At 41.3% G+C, this 17,752-nt stretch overlaps 3 protein-coding genes across 3 annotated transcripts; 2 read left to right on the forward strand and 1 right to left on the reverse strand.

The window, feature by feature from the left end:
- Window positions 1–372: 372 nt before the first annotated feature.
- On the reverse strand, window positions 373–5,218 carry slc25a17l (solute carrier family 25 member 17-like). The gene is made up of 9 exons (XM_003456331.5): window positions 4,880–5,218; window positions 4,643–4,703; window positions 4,218–4,284; window positions 3,803–3,957; window positions 3,429–3,545; window positions 3,193–3,338; window positions 2,947–3,042; window positions 2,201–2,286; window positions 373–2,093 (listed from the first exon to the last, which is right to left on the reverse strand). The coding sequence occupies exons 1-9, from the start codon at window positions 4,952–4,954 to the stop codon at window positions 1,946–1,948; spliced, it is 951 nt and encodes a 316-aa protein (XP_003456379.1). The 5' UTR covers window positions 4,955–5,218; the 3' UTR covers window positions 373–1,945.
- Window positions 5,219–6,371: 1,153 nt separating this feature from the next.
- Window positions 6,372–9,412, forward strand: anks4b (ankyrin repeat and sterile alpha motif domain containing 4B). Its single transcript, XM_003456355.5, has 2 exons — window positions 6,372–6,870; window positions 7,868–9,412. The coding sequence occupies exons 1-2, from the start codon at window positions 6,710–6,712 to the stop codon at window positions 8,970–8,972; spliced, it is 1,266 nt and encodes a 421-aa protein (XP_003456403.1). The 5' UTR covers window positions 6,372–6,709; the 3' UTR covers window positions 8,973–9,412.
- A 1,663-nt stretch (window positions 9,413–11,075) lies between these two features.
- On the forward strand, window positions 11,076–16,319 carry si:ch211-256e16.3 (kelch-like protein 20). Its single transcript, XM_005461058.3, has 12 exons — window positions 11,076–11,201; window positions 11,525–11,827; window positions 11,922–12,056; window positions 12,134–12,325; window positions 12,453–12,596; window positions 12,802–12,988; window positions 13,403–13,549; window positions 13,677–13,805; window positions 14,664–14,840; window positions 14,944–15,090; window positions 15,178–15,343; window positions 15,511–16,319. The coding sequence occupies exons 2-12, from the start codon at window positions 11,537–11,539 to the stop codon at window positions 15,665–15,667; spliced, it is 1,872 nt and encodes a 623-aa protein (XP_005461115.1). The 5' UTR covers window positions 11,076–11,201; window positions 11,525–11,536; the 3' UTR covers window positions 15,668–16,319.
- The last annotated feature ends 1,433 nt before the right edge of the window (window positions 16,320–17,752 follow it).

The following is a 17,752-nucleotide window of genomic DNA, read 5'->3' on the forward strand; positions in this document are numbered from 1 at the left end:
TGTGAAAGGAAAAGTGTGCACATCGAACACTGTGATATTGAAAACCGTAGAAAAAACTCTGTGCATCAAGTGTTTGTGTAGATCAACAGTCACTGAATAATTACAAAGTAAAAAAAAAATTAAACATCGACAACATAAAAAAAAGTGCAAACTGCAGCTCTTTAGAGTGAGACTGGCTTCAAAAGAGTCAAAACCCTGTAACCTTTGATGTTAAAATGCCCAGCTTTACAACAAAAATAAACGTGTTTACAACCTGATACAATTTCTTTTTGTCTTTATAACCTGTTAGCCTCAGTCTTTATAGCTTCACATGGTTGCTTTCTTATATAAACTTTACAAAAGCTCAAAAGTAAGAGGTGTGGCCACGCTGAGTTACAGGTACGTGCCGACACAGATGTCTGCTCGGCTTAACCAGCTTTTGTGGCCTTGGTGTCTTTTGTTGTGTAATAATCTCACCAGTAGTAAACTATCAAAGCTCAAAAAACCACCAAAACTTGATAACAACAACATTTTAGCAGCCAAAACCTTAAAATGCTGAGCCCAAAGCTAATCAGTGGTTGATAGTGGCTCCATCCACGTTTTATATTCAGTCTATGGGGGAAACAAACCTAATTCCTGCAGTGAGGAAATATTATACTCTGAGTGGTTTCATGAACACACCGTAAGAATCAGAAGCTACAGCTTTTGCAGTCAGAAGATCACAAAACAAGCCAATTTGAGAGAATTTGTGTGTAGGTGTTAGTCGTTGTACTCCACCACCAGCAACATAATGATGGTATGTTCTTTGGAAGAATACTGTTTATCCCTTTAAAGGTCCAAAGACTTGATGAAAATACATGCACAACTAAGATTTTTAGCTTGTTTTTTTCCTTTAATTTGTCACCCGTCTGTATATCAGTTCATACAGTTTTGTTTTTTTTTCATAATGCATTACGTTCAGAGGCACTTGGTACCTACAACTACTGCAGCATGTGCAGACACATATTCACTGTGCTTTTCCCTCAATTTATATTAAATTAATTTAATGAGGTTTCCATCTTGCAGGATTTCACAACTGGATAAATTCACAGTTAAAAACTTAAGTGTATGTAAAGAATGGTCCAGTGGTTTAGATTAAGCCAGCAGTAAACTTATCATCACGTGCAATAAAGCTCAAACATTAAGTAAAAGTCTTAAATTGAAATACACTTTTTCAAATTCATATGAAAATGTAAAGACAAATATCATTCATCTCCTATAGTGAAATATGAAACTACAGCAGCCTCATGACAAAAACTGGGACCAGGGGAAAGCAGCTAGTCTGGCACATTGATTTGAACCAGTAATTTCTTAAAAAGCATGTATATTTCCACGAGAGCTGTATCAGTCTTTCAGTGCAACCAGGATCATCTCTCAGGAAGAGGGCAAACAGGTGTATTTGTGTGTGCTTTTGCCTAAACTGTTTAAAAATAAATCAGCACCTGACAGAGAGCTTATTTTTTAACAGTAGAAAGTTCAGCTCTTTAAAAGGTGTTCTTTTTCCTTTTGTCTTTTCAAACAGTTACTCAATATAGGACCTGTTTAACTCACCTCACACTAGAAGATATTATACAGCAAACCAAACTAATAAATGATGTCTGTATGTTTTTCTTTGTCACATAAACTCAGTTAACTTTAGTCCCTGCAGGACCATGCTGAACCAAGAGAAATGCACCAGTGGAGAGGATGTGTATGCACAGATGTTCGCAGTTAAAGGTTAACAACAGCAATAATTAAACCCCCTCTGGTTATGTTATATAATTTGGGAATGGAATAGGAATGTGGGGCTCCCAAGGCACCAATGCGGGCTCATATTATTGTGCCTATGCGACGGAAACAATTCATAATGTTAGTAATAGCATCAGCAGGCTTTTAAACCTACTGAGGATGAGTGCACTGATGGTTTGCTGTGTTCAGGTAGCCGTCTTCAGTGCTTCAGTTTCTTGTTCATGCCCATGATTCTGAAGGTCACTGCAGCGATCTTCTCATACACAACAAACATGAGGGCAGCCGTCAGTACCGTCTGTAGCAGCTTGGCTTCCAGGCCTTTGTACAAACCGAGAGCGCCGTGCTTCCTGCGATAAACACGGGTATACAACTGTGACCACTGCTACATATTCACACATGTGCTTGTTGTGAGTCGAGTGAGTAGATAGTGCAATTTTAGAGATGCTGCACTCACTTGATCCGGTCCATGAGCAGGAACAAAATGTTAGAAAGGCTCCCCATCACACCACCACCCTTGGCGTCACTTTTATACTGGCCAAACTGATTAAAAAAAAAAAAAAAGCATAAAACAAGTGATCCATGTGTAGTAAAAATTCAATATCATTTACCAGTATGCATATTGGCTATGAGTGTTTGACGGTATTAACCATATAAAGATGCTCTGGTTTCTTTAAATTTTTCTATAAATACACACTCACCGGCCACTTTGTTAAACCGGTTCATCTGCTGATCAATAGAAATATCTAATCATCCAATCACATTGCAGCAACCCAGCTAATTTAGGGATATAGTGAAGTTGCTGCTGAGCATCAGAATGGGAAAGAAATGTGATTTAAGTGACTTTGAATGTAGCATGGTTTTTAGTACCAGGCGTTCTTATCTACTGGGACCGGATCTGAAATTTTTTCCCTAATAAAGTTTCTGGGGAGTGTACACAAAATTAAGTCAGATTTACAGAATGTTGTGTCACCGACTCAGCCAAGAGTTCCACTTTAGTTTTTAGTTTTTGAGGAAACATAATTTTGGCCTGTGTAAGAGTGTGATAGATGGCTTTTGGCACACATAAAATTACAGATACAATTTGTAGTTGTTTTTGTCTGTTCACTGAATTTTCTGTCATTGCAAAAATGTTGAACTTCATCAGCCTAATCTTTGAAAAACAGAATACAGGAATGACATTTTCCGTATTAGAGTACTTACCCTCAGTATGGCCTGAACTGTCTGCAGAGGATACGTGGCAGTGGTAGCGATGGCCTTGGCAATGGCTCCAATGAGAAAAATCTTTGCCGAGGATATCTGTGGTAAAAGATGAACTTTCACAGGTCAGGTGACTGATCGCTAAACAGGGTCCTGGCTGATCACAGCCCTTCAGCTATGTAATGACAGGATGCTGACTGATTAGCTTCAATAATGCAATATTGTATACATCACTTGCTCTCTTCTTACCTTCCTCCCTCCTCTGCCTGCCTTCCTCTTCATGGCCTCATAAATCATGAACTGCACAGCAGGGTTGAGGACGAGGACGAGAGAGGGCAAAGTGCCGTTCCACAGAGTTCCCACCCCCTCGTTGGCTATGATCTGTGAGAAAGCATCTGAAAGAAGCAGTGAGGTTTGAAAATCATACAGACACGAGACAAGCACGTCAGAAGTTTTGACCTATTTAACGGATATGAAGGACGCACCAAATATGCCTTTGTAGTGAGTCTGGTGGAGGTCTTCGTTTCTGAACTTTACCCCCTGCATCTTCAGTCGAGTGTTGACCACCCACATGGGAGTGGTCAGGATCACATTCACCACTCCTACATGAACAAGAGATATTCAAGTTTCTTGAATCCACAAACCAGAGGATAATATCACCATCTTTTTCATACAATCTGTGGGATACATACATGCAAACGTTTCACACACAAATCCAGGATTCATCCATTCAATCCAGGCATCTGTCACACAGTCACTCCCTCCACTTTTGAAAAGTTTGCCTACAGGCTTCTCTATTAATTGGACACCTTGGATCCATTTAAGTCTTTCAGATAATTTCCATCAGGTCAGTACTTACCTGACACAATTCCAATGAGCAAGTCTTTCCCAGGTCTGGACTGGCCTGGACCAGATGCCATCATCTTCTTCAGCGAGTTAAACGTGTAGAAGTAGACAAAATTGGAGCAGCAAAGGCTGGAGATAACTGGGAACCAGCCTCTGTATAGTGACAGACTGGGAGAGGTGGTGAAGAGGCATTTGAGTAGTGAGTTTTTAGTCATGTGGCCAAAACATCATCCTAAACCCTGGATTAGATTACAGCTGCAGCTTCCAATTATTTTCATTATCTGTTTATATCTGTAATTACCTTGTTCTTTTGGTTCATAACATTTGGTTAAATTATAAATGTGGTCAAATAAGAGCAAAACAAGGCTTAATTTGTGTAATTTCTAACCAGAAGCCTCAGTGATTTTAAATTCCCAAACTATACGTACAAGCCTTCTTCCTTTGCTATCTCAGCCAGAATGACTGGAGTTGAGTTCGACTTTCTCTTCTCATCCACTGAAAAACAAACACAAATATGCCAGAAATCACATAATGAGTCTCTGGACAATGATTTGACACACAAAGATCAGTTTAACTGCGTTATCTCAGCTTGTGGAATGTAAAAGAGTGGAAGCAGAAAGGCATGACACACCTTTTTATGCCTTATATAGAGCTTTGCAATAAAAAAAAGACACGTGAAACAACATAAACAGAAATGGATTGTTTATGAGGTAAAATAAAAACTACATTTATCAGTGCACTACTCTTTGGGATGCAGTTACAGTTGCTCTATAATGACCCCAGCGTTAAACTCTTTCAACTCTGCAGTTTATCAGGTAACCTCTGTCCAAGATGATAAAGCCCCCCAGCTCACCCTGGAGTCTGCTTTTGGCCGTGTCCAGAGGAAAGAAGACGGTCATAGCTGTCACACTCCCCTAAAAAGACAATGCATTGCAACATTAACATCCATACTGACACCTGAAAACACAACAACATCTAACACCATTGTTCAGCTTAAAGTGGTTTCTTCAACACCATGCTATCCTGCTATTAGAAGGATAATACCCCAACCCCCATAAAAAATAAATAAATAAGAAACAAAGCTACTCACCATTGCACCTGCCACAGCATGAACCAGCGTCTCATAGGATAGGAGGCCGACAGCCGAGCCACCGTTGTCGGACATCTCTGCAGGCTCTCCCCGGTCCAACCACACAAGCTAAACACCGGGAAGTAACTGCCGTGAACCCAATGGAAGGTGTCCGGGTTTTCCGAACAGTGGAAACGTTTTAAACAATAATTATTCACAACTTCATGTTACAAGAAGCTGAAAAGCGACAAGAAACAGAAACCAAAGAAGAGAGAGGAAAACTGTCAGATTGGGTTCACTCTCTTCTGGTCGGGGGGATAGTTCCTCCCAACATGCCGCTGATTGGACAGTTTCTTCTTCTTCTTTTGTTGACTCTTCTGTCGGTTCTGTTTCTTCTTCTTCTGTTTTTGGTAAACCATTAACTTTAGCAGAGTTTATGAGCCACCTACTGGACTGGAAGGAGATGTGGTGCAAAAACTATATGGGATTTTACAGCCCTTATTTGCGGCAGGTCACCACACCATGTGTGATTTTCCAGATTTTTCCTGACACAACCTCAAAGGGACAGACTTAGATATCGTAATCATCTAGATATGACAACACATATCTAGATGTCTAAAAGACTTACAGTAATGCTTTTTTTTAGTACACTTATGTAAAATACATATACTCAAATGCTGGACTTTATCTGGGCTTGTACACATACACTACTGTTACTTCACATCACTAGTTTCTCCAATTCATTTCATGGAGAAATGTCTCTTTTTAACGCTAAGCTCTAAGGATGAGCTCCCATGATGAATATAATATCTTGTAAAAAGAAAACTATCCTGCAATATTATTTTGAACCTAAACAAATAGCAAAATTAGAACATGTGACTAATCAGCCGTTTTTAAAAAAGTAAAGAAAACAATTGAATTGCATGTATAAAAAAAATGAAAGTGTACCTTGATTAAATATTCATCTTGCTAAAACAGTTTACAAACAAAACAATAAATGAATTTATCAAGAAAATAGATTAACATATGATTTAAATAATCACAAGCTGTTTGCAATAATTAATATTAAAAAATACTTTATTTTTCCTGATTCTTATTACCTTTGATACTTTAAGTATAGTGTGGTTATGTACTTTTGCTGTAATTAATGACCTATATTAACAATATAGATATTAAAAATATCTAATTAGATTAGATGGATAAATAGAGTGAGCAATAATTTGTTAATAATAGCTTTACTTATGTATTATACTTAAGACAGTTTTTAGGTATAAATGCTTTAAGTTAAAAAGTTAAATGTTCCAAGTTTTAAGTTGATTCAGGGTAACAGAGGGAGTTGATGTTTCTTTTTACACTTTTAAATACTTTTCTACAAATTACAGAATAAAAATGTATCATAAAAAACATCATCTTACAAATGTTGATGAAACATTTAGAGTTTTAACGAGCTAAAACCTAAAAAAAACTAGAAACAACAGATAATGTTCCATTGTCATTTTACTGGGCATTCTGGTCTACAACAATATATTATTCTTTCATAAAGATTGCTTTTGTCTTCAAACTTGTGAAGAAATAGTGATTACAGCAGAAACTCCTGCTGTGTGTGAACATGTTTTCCGGGTGAAATCGCAGAAAGTGATTTTTTATAGTGTTGAGGAAATGGGGCGGCTCACAGCAGTGAAGCGAACTTTGCTTTTGTTTTATGGCCCCGAGCTGCTGGTGCGTTGACGCCCAGTCATCACTTTGTTTGCTTGGTTCTGCAGTCGCTTCTGCTCATCTGACGTTAGCCAGGGGGGGCGCAGAGAAACCTAGATTTTTATTTTTCTCCAAGCTTTTCCCTTCTTACCAGAGATGTCTAGGTACCACAAAGCAGCGACTGATGGATACGTGGAACTCTTGAAGGAGGCCACGGTGAAGGACCTGAACACCCCGGATGAGGATGGCATGACTCCCACCATACTGGCTGCTTTTCATGGACATATCAGTGCTCTTCAGCTCATATGCAGCAGAAAGTAAGCTTTCTATTGCCTGTCCTTCATCTCACATCCTACACTGAGACAAAAACACAGAACGACCTGAACATATGAGTTCTCTTCAAGTGTTTTCTTCAGCCTGTGTAATTTTTCTGTAATTTATAAAGAAAACATGCAGTTAGACATAAATCTTTACATTTAAATAGATTATATTTTATAAAACCAAATAAGATTAAGATCTACAGTGGAACCAGGAACAGTGCTCACAGAGCAAAGGTTGACCAGCATGAAATAAAGTGTGTTTTATGCTTTCTCATACGTACTTTGTTTGTTTTTGGCACTTCATCTGAATTTTTTCGACAGCTATTGTTCACTCCATTTTAATGAGCTAAGACTTTATTTCCCATTAGCTGAGCCAAAAGTTTAACCAGCCCAATCCATCCCACAAAAACAAAAGAGCTGTTCATCCAGGCCGCGCCACCACCACCACCACCACCGCCGCCGCTACTCCCCTTGTACCTCCGTTCCTCTTTCACTACAACCAGGACCATACAAAATCTGTCCCAGTGCTCTTACAGACATTTGAGTTTCAGAGAATACATTAGATTTATTTAATTCTATTTATATTTTAATGGGCACAAAGCGTGTCTTGTCTACGTGGCCAGGATTATCTAAACCATTTCCTCTTTGGTCATTACGCAGCATGAACTGGGATTTATGACAAGGTGTAGCAGTCACACGGCAATCAAAACTTGACAGGGGGGCAGCAGTAAAAGGACTTTAAGTCTTAATAGCTCACCAATTAACTTCACCCATCTTTAATTCGTCATATGGATGTAGATCTATTCTCTGTTTTAATTTTATTTCCTGGACTGACATTTTTTAAATGTCATTTTCATCAGTTTATTATTTTCCCTAAATTCATGACAACTACTATGCATGGAGTTTGGTATAAATCAGGAATACAGAATAGCTAAATAATGAAAATATCATCACTAATGATAAAAAATCTTGTGTGTGTGTTCGTGTTGTACAGAGGAGATCCCAACAGGAGTGACATCTGGGGAAACACACCCCTGCACCATGCAGCAGCTAACGGCCACATGCACATCCTCAGCTTCCTGGTCAACTTCGGCGCCAACCTTTTTGCTCTGGACAATGAATTCCACACGCCAATGGATGTCGCCGCTTCACGCGACCACATGGAGTGTGTGCGCTTCCTCGACGCTGCTGCTGCAAAGCAGACCAACCAAAATCCAAAAAAGGTCGCCAATCTGAAGAAAGAGGCCGAAAAAGAGGCAGAGAAACGCGTGAAACTCTGCGAGAAGGTGAAGAAAAAACACAAGACCAAGATGGATAGAATGCAGCGTGGAAGCAACTCCGGCTCCTTTTCAGATGCAGGAACGGCGTCGCCAATGTCAAACAATGGCACCATCTCGGGCGTCAATGAACAGTTCTCCAAGCTCATCACTGATGATAAAGTTGGCTCTATTAAAGGCACACTCCTGAAGAAGTTTGGGAAGAAGGACAAAGGCACGCTGCAGAGGTCAGAAGGAAGCGGGAACGTTATCTTCCTCAAACCAGAGAGCGGATCTGAGAACCCAGAGTTTGTGGACGTCTTCAACGAGCAGGACGAGAACATGTTAGAAGAAATGGACAGCTTCGGAGATGATGACGACGATGGAGGCCAAGTGAAACAATCCATCTTCAATCGGCCCGGCCTTGGAGGCCTGATGTTCAGGAAGAAGATGGGGCTAGACTCTGACGACATCCCCAGCAGTGCCAATGAAAGCCTTGGTTACCTCGTTCAGAGCGAGCCGTTTGAGGCAGACGAAGACACCTCTGGCTTGATGGCGGGTGACAACACACTGCCGTGGGAACAGGAAGATCTGGGACTGGATGATGATGAAGATGAGGACACCTCTCCTTTGGATGTGTTCCTGTCCTCTATCTCCTTGCCAGATTTTACGCCCGCATTCAACAGAGAGCACCTTGACTTGGAGGCGCTCATGCTTTGCTCTGATGAAGACCTCAAAGGGATCCGCATCCAGCTCGGACCCAGGAAGAAGATCTTGGAAGCTGTTGCTCGGCGAAGAAATGCCCTGGAAAATGCAGGCATCATGAAGGACAGCTCCTTGTGATCTTATACAAAAACAGTTATTTATCCTCCAAATTTAAAATAAGCCTTTTGTCAGTTCGATTTCTGTATAAAACAAACATGATTCAGCAAACTAGTGAAAAATTCCAACATTTCTACAGATTGAACTTTATTGATCGTATTATGACAATATGTTCCGTGTATACCTGTTATATTAAGTTAAAAGTGCCATGACAGCATCAGCCAACAATATCAACAATATCTTATACATCTGGTTTTAAAACAAGAGAAAAAAAGGATAATTATGTGAAAAAAAATAAAGAATAATGAATAATAAAGTGTTGGTATTGACCTGCTGGCTGACTTTCTCCACATATGAGGTGATATGGCACACGGATGATTTGCTTGTGCAGCTGTATGTTTTATTGTAATCATGTCGACCTCAGACAACACACCTGCTAAATAAACAAAACGCGCATGCACGATAGTCTCTCCAGTTTAATATTTCCCAATGGATTTAAAAATTGCCCTGACAGGAACAACAGCAGCTATGAGCACAACAAAAAAGAGAGGAAAGCAAGCACAGGAGCCACAAAATGACTCACAGCAAACACAAGCAGGCAGGCTAAAACTGGTGAACTAGTAAACACAATGAAGTGACCTGAATAGAATAGAATAGAATAGAATAGAATAGAATAGAATAGAATAGTCCTTTAATTGTCCCACAAGGGGAAATTTGGTTGTAAGAGCAGCAAAAAACCACATATACAAACAGAACAGGACACAGGACATAGAACAGAAACACACACAGTTTTTTACATATTTACATCATGGACAATAGTTACCAAAACAGAGTACTGTACAGCTATTAAAGTTAAAGTACAGATAAGTGGCAAACCAGTTGTAGTGTGCAAATGGAGCAGGATACTGAAAGATGTTTAAATAGTTAAGAATATTTAAAATAATTAGAAAAGTTAAGATTGTGTATTGTATCTGTGCATTAAAAAGTAGACATGTAACTTCCAATAAGTTAGTATATAGAAACTGAGAAAAAGTAATGTGCAAGTTATAAAAGTAGTAGTTGTTCAGCTGATTAGTGCAAGTTACAGCGCTGGTGTGAACATCTATGTTTTTGTTGAGAGCAGTTTTGATTGTACAGTCTGACAGCTGCAGGGAGGAAGCACCTATGGAAATGCTCCTTCATGCATCTAGGATGCAGCAGTCTGTCACTGCTGACCAGTGAGTGTATATGTGTATATACAAAGAGCACTGATTAAAGCACTGAAATATTTAGGAGGAGGTGAAAAAAGGGACACACACACACACACACACACACACACACACACACACACACACACACACAGGGAATCACTGCTCAAAACTAAAATAATAAAATGAAGAGAGTAAACCGAAACCCCAAATCACAAAACTCATCACTAGATTAACAAGACAAATGAAGGTCAAAACTGGAAACATAAACTTGGACATATCACAGCTCATCATCAGCGGAAATAACAACGAGAATAAGAAATTCAAAAGCATCCCCAACCTGTGGGATCATCTGAAGGTTTAGGAGCATGTGAGGGACTAGAGCCTGAGAAAGTAACTCGCCTGAAGGAGATACATATGAAATAAAGAAATTACATGTTTTGCAGATATCTTCATGACTGTCTATTATTGTACCTACATTGTAATGAAGTCCTTTTTGGCCAATTAAAATATCTTTATAGAACTGTTATATTATGTCTGTTGCAATTTCTGCTGACTTCTTGGCTGAACCTCTGTATAAAAAGAGGACATTTTTATCAGTGACACTTTTTAGCTGCGTAAATAAGGATATATAGAAGTCACTTTGCCAAAAACTGTTTTTGGCAAAGGACAGGAATGCTGTTTGTGGCTGAAAATGACGTGATATTATTCATGAGAAATGTTTTTGACGTGTTTCACAGATTGTAGGCCAATAAGTCATTTGCAACAGTTTGCATACACTTTTTAGAAAATACCGGAAATCATATTTTTTGGCAAACGATCAGATTTTGCTCTGCAATAACAAAACAAAACAAAAAAGTAAGGAAAAAATTGTGAGTCACTCTTTGATGAACAAACAAAGCAGGAAGTACATGGGGGTGAACCCTCTTACGTTTGCCGGGGGTGTGTGGGCGTGGCTTGCAGCGAGAGGCGTTTAATGTTGCTCAGGACAGCCGGAAGCTGGTTTGGTTGGTATGTGGGAGAGCGAGTAGTCCTCCGCAGCAGTCACGACTATGTGTAACAGGTGAGTTGTTTTGGTCTCTCCGCTGCTTAGTGATTAATCTCACCTGTGTGTGGATCGCATATCTGTTCTTGAGCTGTCTGAGTAGTCTGACTCGGCACAAAGCCGCTTCTTTTGGCCGCTGCCTCACAGCTAAGCCTCATTAGTGAGACAATCTCGGGTCCTCTCTCCCCGCCTTGCTTTGCAGCCTTCTGCCACTTTCACGCATTTCACTTTCAAATTAGTGCTTTGCGAGGCTGATTTGCGTTGCCAGCTATGTCTCAACCCGTTTTCTGATTGTCTGAGTTTGCGTCCAAGAGTGCTAACTGTGATATTTTGCCTCCCAGGCTTGGCTTGCAATGGCAGACATGGCTGAAATAATCTCCGTCAGCGCCGGTTTGCTCCTGCCTTCTTCTATCAACGCCACCGTTAAGGTCCAGGAGGAAGCCAGCCCGACTGCTGCCGTTGTCCCTGCTCCCCAGAGCAGCGAGGACTACCTGTTTGTGGAGACCAGGCACCCCAACACAGTCCTGCAGGGCCTCAACAGCCTGCGGCTCAACAACGCCTTCTGCGATGTGACTCTGTGCTGCGGAGGACAGGAGTTCCCCTGCCACCGCATAGTCCTGGCATCTTTCAGCTCCTACTTCCAGGTAAACGCACTCTTCCTCACAGGTATGTCCGTACTGAAAAGGACTCCACCTTTAGAATCATGTGTTTTCCTTCTCCATCCTTCTCTATCCTTAGGCGATGTTTTCCGCTGACCTCATAGAGTCCAAGCAGGAGCGTGTTGCCATCAATGGTGTTGAGCCTCAGATGATTGGCATGCTGGTGAGCTATGCCTACACATCAGAGGTCTACATTTCCAAAGCCAACGTGCAGGTAACGAATCTTCTCACGCCTCTTCGATGCCGTCATTCGTGAAGCGCGTGCGTGCTTAGAAAGTGATCTGTGTCCAGGCGCTGCTGGCAGCAGCCAACCTGCTGGATGTGATGGCGGTCCGAGAGGCCTGCTGTCGCTTCATGGAGCGTCAGATGGACGAGATGAACTGCGTGGGGATTCACTGCTTTGCTGAGGCGCATTCCTGTAAGGTGCTGGAGAAACGCAGCATGGACTACATCCTTGAGCACTTCAGCACAGTCTGTCAGCAGGTGAGGGTGTGATGGAAACCCAGAGTAGGGAGTCATGAAGGAGGTAATCTTGTATCACCTACTGTTAATGCAAAGCTGTGCCCTCACATAAATAATCAAACTCTTGGTGCTTCCTGTCTTTCTCCAGGAGGAGTTTCTGTCTCTGTGTGTGGACAAGCTGACGGAAATCCTTGCCAGCGATCTCCTCAACGTGCCCAAAGAGGAGACCGTGTTCGAAGCCGCCATGTTGTGGTTGAATAAATGTTCCTCTCGCAAACAGAGCTTTGAAAAGGTCAGGTTCATTCATGTTTACGTGGGCTTATAAATCAGTGTACTCTGTGCTTTATTTTACCTGGACAGGAGACTTTTTAGCAGGTAATTTCAGGCTTATATTTAAAAATAAAAAGGGGGGGTATCATACATCTTTAAATCCATGACCACAGCAGCTGCTCATGAGTACCACCCATCAGATCCCTTTCCATTTTTGTTCCTCAAAGGTCCTGGAGCACATCCGCCTGCCTCTCATCAGCCCCTATTACCTCCATGATGTGATTGAGTCTCTGGACGTGGTGAAGGAGAGCCAGGTCTGCCAGAGGCTCATCTCTGAGGCCAAGGACTATCTGCTGCTTAAGGACCGGCGTGGAGAGCTCTACTGCCCAAGAGCGAGGCCTCGCAGGTCCACTGGTAAAAATAAAAAACACTCATGTCTGAATCAAAGAGATAATTTTTAGCATGGCACTATTTTCTGTCAGTTAGTGTGCATCTGTCTCCCCGTCCTCATACTCCGCAAGGTGTTAAGAATGCTCAGCTATTCAATGGACAGATGATTATTTGGGTCTATTTTCTTCTATTAGAAGAAAAATTTTGGATTCCAGGTTTTTAGATGTTTGCTGGTTTTTCCGGTTTGTGTTATCAAACTGTGGACCGAACAGTTTTAACCTAATCCAGATGCCAATCAAGAGAATAGTGGAAGTTGAACATTAAATGGCTCGCTGCTCCACGCACTCTTATGTTGTACCATACAGGCTGCGTTTTTCTTTTACATTAACATATGTGGCTCACTCCTCTCTTCCTCTACTCCTGTTGCCACGGAAACAGGAACCGCTGAAGTGATAGTCACAGTTGGCGGGGAGGACGACAAGGTGGTGCTGCGCAGCGTCGAGAGCTTCGATCCTGTGACGAGCCAGTGGAAGAACCTGGCATGCCTGCCCTTCGCCGTGAGCAAACACGGGCTGGTGGTCTCAGGTGAGGGGGTCAGTAAAACTCAGCCTGATGGGTTAAGACACTCTCCGAAATGCACAGATAAGCTTAAGTGCTGAAAATGTCTACTTCTGCTTATCCAATCACCTTTCTTCCCTGTCCCCGCCCGTAGATTCGACCCTGTATTTGGCAGGTGGAGAGTTTCCCGACGGCTCAGCCAGCAGAGAGATGTGGCGCTATGACCCCTGCTTTGACTCCTGGATGGAAATGGCACCCATGAATGTAGCTCGCTCGGAGTTAGGTGAGGAAGTCTTGGTAATTACAGCTTCTGTCTTTCAGCCACGTTACCCTATTTTTCTTCTCGAGAACTCTATCAACTATCCTAACTTTGTTTGATTTTAGTAGCTCCAAAAGGAGTCTTTTGATATAATCCTACTTTAAAAAAAAGAGAGAATCCAGATATTTCCATAGCAGATGGTAGAAAAATGGGTCCCTTTTTGCCATTTAATTGTTTTTTCGCTGTTTGGTGCTGAGGAGGAGGAAAGTGCTTTGATATAAGTGCCTTTGTGTAGTATGAATGGCAATAGTAGACGTCTTTATCAATAGGAAAAGCTGTAAAACTCATGAAAACACAGCTAGAAGTTCAAAATCGACACACTCATTCACATTTTTTTCAAAGCCTTCCAGTGGGCCCCATTGTAGCCTTTGCTGGGCCAATTCTGTCCTTTGGGCCTCATGTTTGGCACTTACATGATGCACAGTTCAAAATCTTTATCATAAACTGACCCTTAATGAGCTGTCTTACCTCCTTTCCTCTCCCTCTAACCCAGCTTTTATCTGATTGGCTGCCCCTCCCAAACAGAAGGATTGAGGTGGTCATAGCTGTGCCCTTATGATCTATGCGCCTCCAAAAGTGGAAAATAAGTAAAACTGAGCATTAAAAGTACTTTAATATTGCTAATAGTGATGTCTTCTACATATACTGACTTTATTAACTCAATTGTTGACCTACGTTAATGAGCATCTGTCGTTGTAATGGTATATGAATAGGACAGAAAACATGAAAATTAGATCGGGCCATGAGAGATCCAACTGTAAACTGAAGGACGGTTTTTAATAGCAACCATGTATATTTATCCGCTGTGCCTTCTCCCCACAGGCCTGGTGATGCTTGACGGCTTTGTGTACGCAGTGGGAGGGTGGGAGGGACGCTCACGTCTGGACTCTGTGGAGTGCTACAACCCCCACACCAACTCCTGGCAGTTTACAGAGTCTGTGAAGATGGCCGTCACAAGTCCAGCAGTGGTGGCTCTGGACGGCCTGCTCTACGTTACTGGTAGGAAACGCAGGCTTTTACACATGCAGGGTTTTTGTTTTTTTTTTCTTGTTCATTTTGATTGTATGTAGTGTATTTATTCACTCGGGACGTGTCATGGCAGGTGGTGCAGTCCTAGAGGATGGTGACGGCACAGATCTGGCACAGGTGTACAACCCTAAAACGGCAGTATGGACAGAGGTCGCCCCCATGCAGATCGCCCGCTCTGGATCAGCTGCTTGTACTCTTAAAGGAAAGATTTACGTCATAGGTAACAAACTTATCATCCAGCCCATTAACTCTGCTTTGTTCTGATTCCTAAAAGTGCAGTCATGTCTGTTAAATCCTGTGTTTGTAGGCGGGTGGCATGCCTCGACAGAGAACACAGATAAAGTGGAGTGTTACAATCCAAAGACCAACCAGTGGACAATGTGCGCCCCCATGAAGGAACGACGCTATCGGCCCGGTGCTGCTGTCGTGGATGGCAAAATCTACGTCTTGGGAGGAGAAGAGGGCTGGGACAGGTGAGGAGCTTTCTAGAAAAGACGTTGCCTGTAAATTTAGTGTTTTCCAGGCGATTGCAGAGCTCAGATATATTTGAAATATTAAGAAATGGGGCTTTAAATTCCTGTGGATTAAACACAGGAGAGGTCAATGAGGTTGTCTAAAGCTGATCCCGCTCTGCGTGCAGATATCACGACACTATCGAGAGGTATTGTGACGAGACGGACACGTGGGAGATTGTTGGGGAGATGCCTACCAGCCGCAGCTGGCTCAGCTGCGTCTCTCTCCGGCTTAGAAAGGACATCCAAGTGAGCAGCAGTCCCGGGACGCCCAGTGAAAACTGAGGGAGGACGACAAATGGGAAATCTCCTGTGGTTTTGTTTGTTTTCGTTTTTTGAAATTGCACTCTGCTTGGAGATTATGCGCTACAAGACTCAGAGCTGCGAAGACTGGCGTGCTGAGGAGTGATGCCTGGAACTGGCACTGAGCTGCTTGAGCTGTTTCTGGGACCTGTTTGGTGACAGCCTGTGGAATAAGTCTTAATCACTTTGGGGTCCTTCCTTTTGTGGCTCGGCAGCAGAGGCGCAGTGACTTAACATAAATGATCTGATGTCCGTAGTCTAAACTCGCTCTGTATGATGTGAACATTTTTGAGTTGTTTTATTGTCCGAGCGCCACAATCTGGATGTTTTCCCAGCCAATGGGGTTATTTTTGTATTATGTGACTGTATTTATTGGAGGTTGATAAGATGAGAATGGTCCTCTTAAAAAGCTCTGGTGGCCAAAAAGTCAGTTATGAATGTTTTTGAAGGTTACCTGTGTGGGCGGGGCAAAGGTGTATATGTGAGTGTTTTTTGTAATTACACATTGAACTTCTTAGTGATTGTCTTTACTACCTGTTATATGTTGAGTATATTTTTGTAATGTGCGTCATGCATACTGGTGAATTCAAGTGAAAATGACTTGTAATAAAGATGTTTACTTCTGTACTGTGAATGCCGGTGGGTTAGTTTTTCCTTTTTACAAATGAAGCCTGAAAACACTCAAAAGTATTGATGAATGCACACTCCTGCTACAAGAGTATCAAATACCCAAGATCAGAATCAGCTTTATTGATTATGTACATGTAGACAGCAGATGATACTGTCAACATGATGCAGACAATAACCTGTATTTCATATTTATGGCTCAGAGTGTGAAGCTGTAAATGAGGGATGGATGACAATCTCATAGCAGCAGTAGATACAGTCAGCATGTTTAATGCTGTTTTGTTTTTAAAATTAAGATTTGTTTAATATTACAATCTTGAAATCTTTCAGTTGTACAGAGGACTTTGAGGCTCTTGATGTGTTTCTTGTCCATAGAATTGATTTTTTCCAGTCAAATTTCTTTTTGGGTTTCTTCTTTCTTTCCTTTCTGGTTCAGGCTTCTTGTCACCGCTTGCTCCGCTTCACCTGGACACAAACGTGTTTCCTTCTATAGAGAAATGGGGGCGTGGCATGCAGATTGCACATTGTTGGTTCAAAATGAGTCTGACTTCCTAACATACGCACGGCGGTGTGCACGTTTTATAAACATATTATTATAATTAATTTTACGCATATTTTGTTTCTTTGCGCACGGCGAAAAAAGTTTCCACCAACATTTAACGACTGCCTCGTGCTGCCTACGTGCGATCTCCACACAGCCACACCCACGTTTATCTATTTAAGGAAACACGTTCATCTCCAGGTGAAGCGGAGAAACTCCGACCGCAAGGAAAAGAAGAAAATGGGTGGAGGACAAGAAGCGCATGATCTTTTAGCACGAGATGATAACAAAAACAACAACAAAATAATAAAAATCCAGATACTCCATAAAACCTGGGGGATAATGCGAAGGAAATTTAAACTACTACTACTACTAAAAGTGATTACAGGCAGCAACGATGGAAGTCAGCGTTAACGAAAGAATAATTTAAGATGAAATGGGGAATGTTTTTCAGTTGTAAGGTGAAAGCAACACCATGGTGTAACTAAAACTGTAAATAATGACGAAATGGCAATAATAATAATAATAATAATAATAGTAACTTTTTAATTAACATGATATCAAAGGCAAGATTTAGGGAAATTACAGTATTACAGTAAAAATGCCCCAAAATGCACCCAGCTGGCAAAGACTAAGTATTTTTCGTCTGTATTTTAAATACATTTTACTTAGCTTGCCAAGTTCACAAAATCATTTCAGTTAGTGTAATAGTTATTTAAATAGTCTAGTTTTTATTTTTGTTTTATTAACTAAATTGATTTTTTTCCACATCTAAGTTTAGTTTTTTAGCTTAGTTTCAGTTTGCTGTAGTAGACTTTGTGACATCCACACCACCTTTTTGGTACAATACCTTTAATGCCATGTAAAATTGTATCTATGCTTTTCCAACTTACAGGCTT

This window comes from Oreochromis niloticus, linkage group LG4 (assembly GCF_001858045.2).
Source record: "Oreochromis niloticus isolate F11D_XX linkage group LG4, O_niloticus_UMD_NMBU, whole genome shotgun sequence".
Taxonomy (NCBI): domain Eukaryota; kingdom Metazoa; phylum Chordata; class Actinopteri; order Cichliformes; family Cichlidae; genus Oreochromis; species Oreochromis niloticus.

Coding starts and splice junctions, on each gene's coding strand:
- anks4b (XM_003456355.5), top strand. CDS start 6,710: ATGTCTAGGTACCACAAAGCAGCGACTGATGGATACGTGGAACTCTTG. Junction 6,871..7,867: donor CAGCTCATATGCAGCAGAAA/GTAAGCTTTCTA, acceptor CGTGTTGTACAG/AGGAGATCCCAACAGGAGTG.
- si:ch211-256e16.3 (XM_005461058.3), top strand. CDS start 11,537: ATGGCAGACATGGCTGAAATAATCTCCGTCAGCGCCGGTTTGCTCCTG. Junction 12,326..12,452: donor TCAGCACAGTCTGTCAGCAG/GTGAGGGTGTGA, acceptor GTCTTTCTCCAG/GAGGAGTTTCTGTCTCTGTG. Junction 13,550..13,676: donor ACACGGGCTGGTGGTCTCAG/GTGAGGGGGTCA, acceptor CCCCGCCCGTAG/ATTCGACCCTGTATTTGGCA.
- slc25a17l (XM_003456331.5), bottom strand. CDS start 4,954: ATGTCCGACAACGGTGGCTCGGCTGTCGGCCTCCTATCCTATGAGACG. Junction 3,546..3,802: donor GCTCATTGGAATTGTGTCAG/GTAAGTACTGAC, acceptor TTGTTCATGTAG/GAGTGGTGAATGTGATCCTG. Junction 2,287..2,946: donor CAGTTCAGGCCATACTGAGG/GTAAGTACTCTA, acceptor TTTTTTAATCAG/TTTGGCCAGTATAAAAGTGA.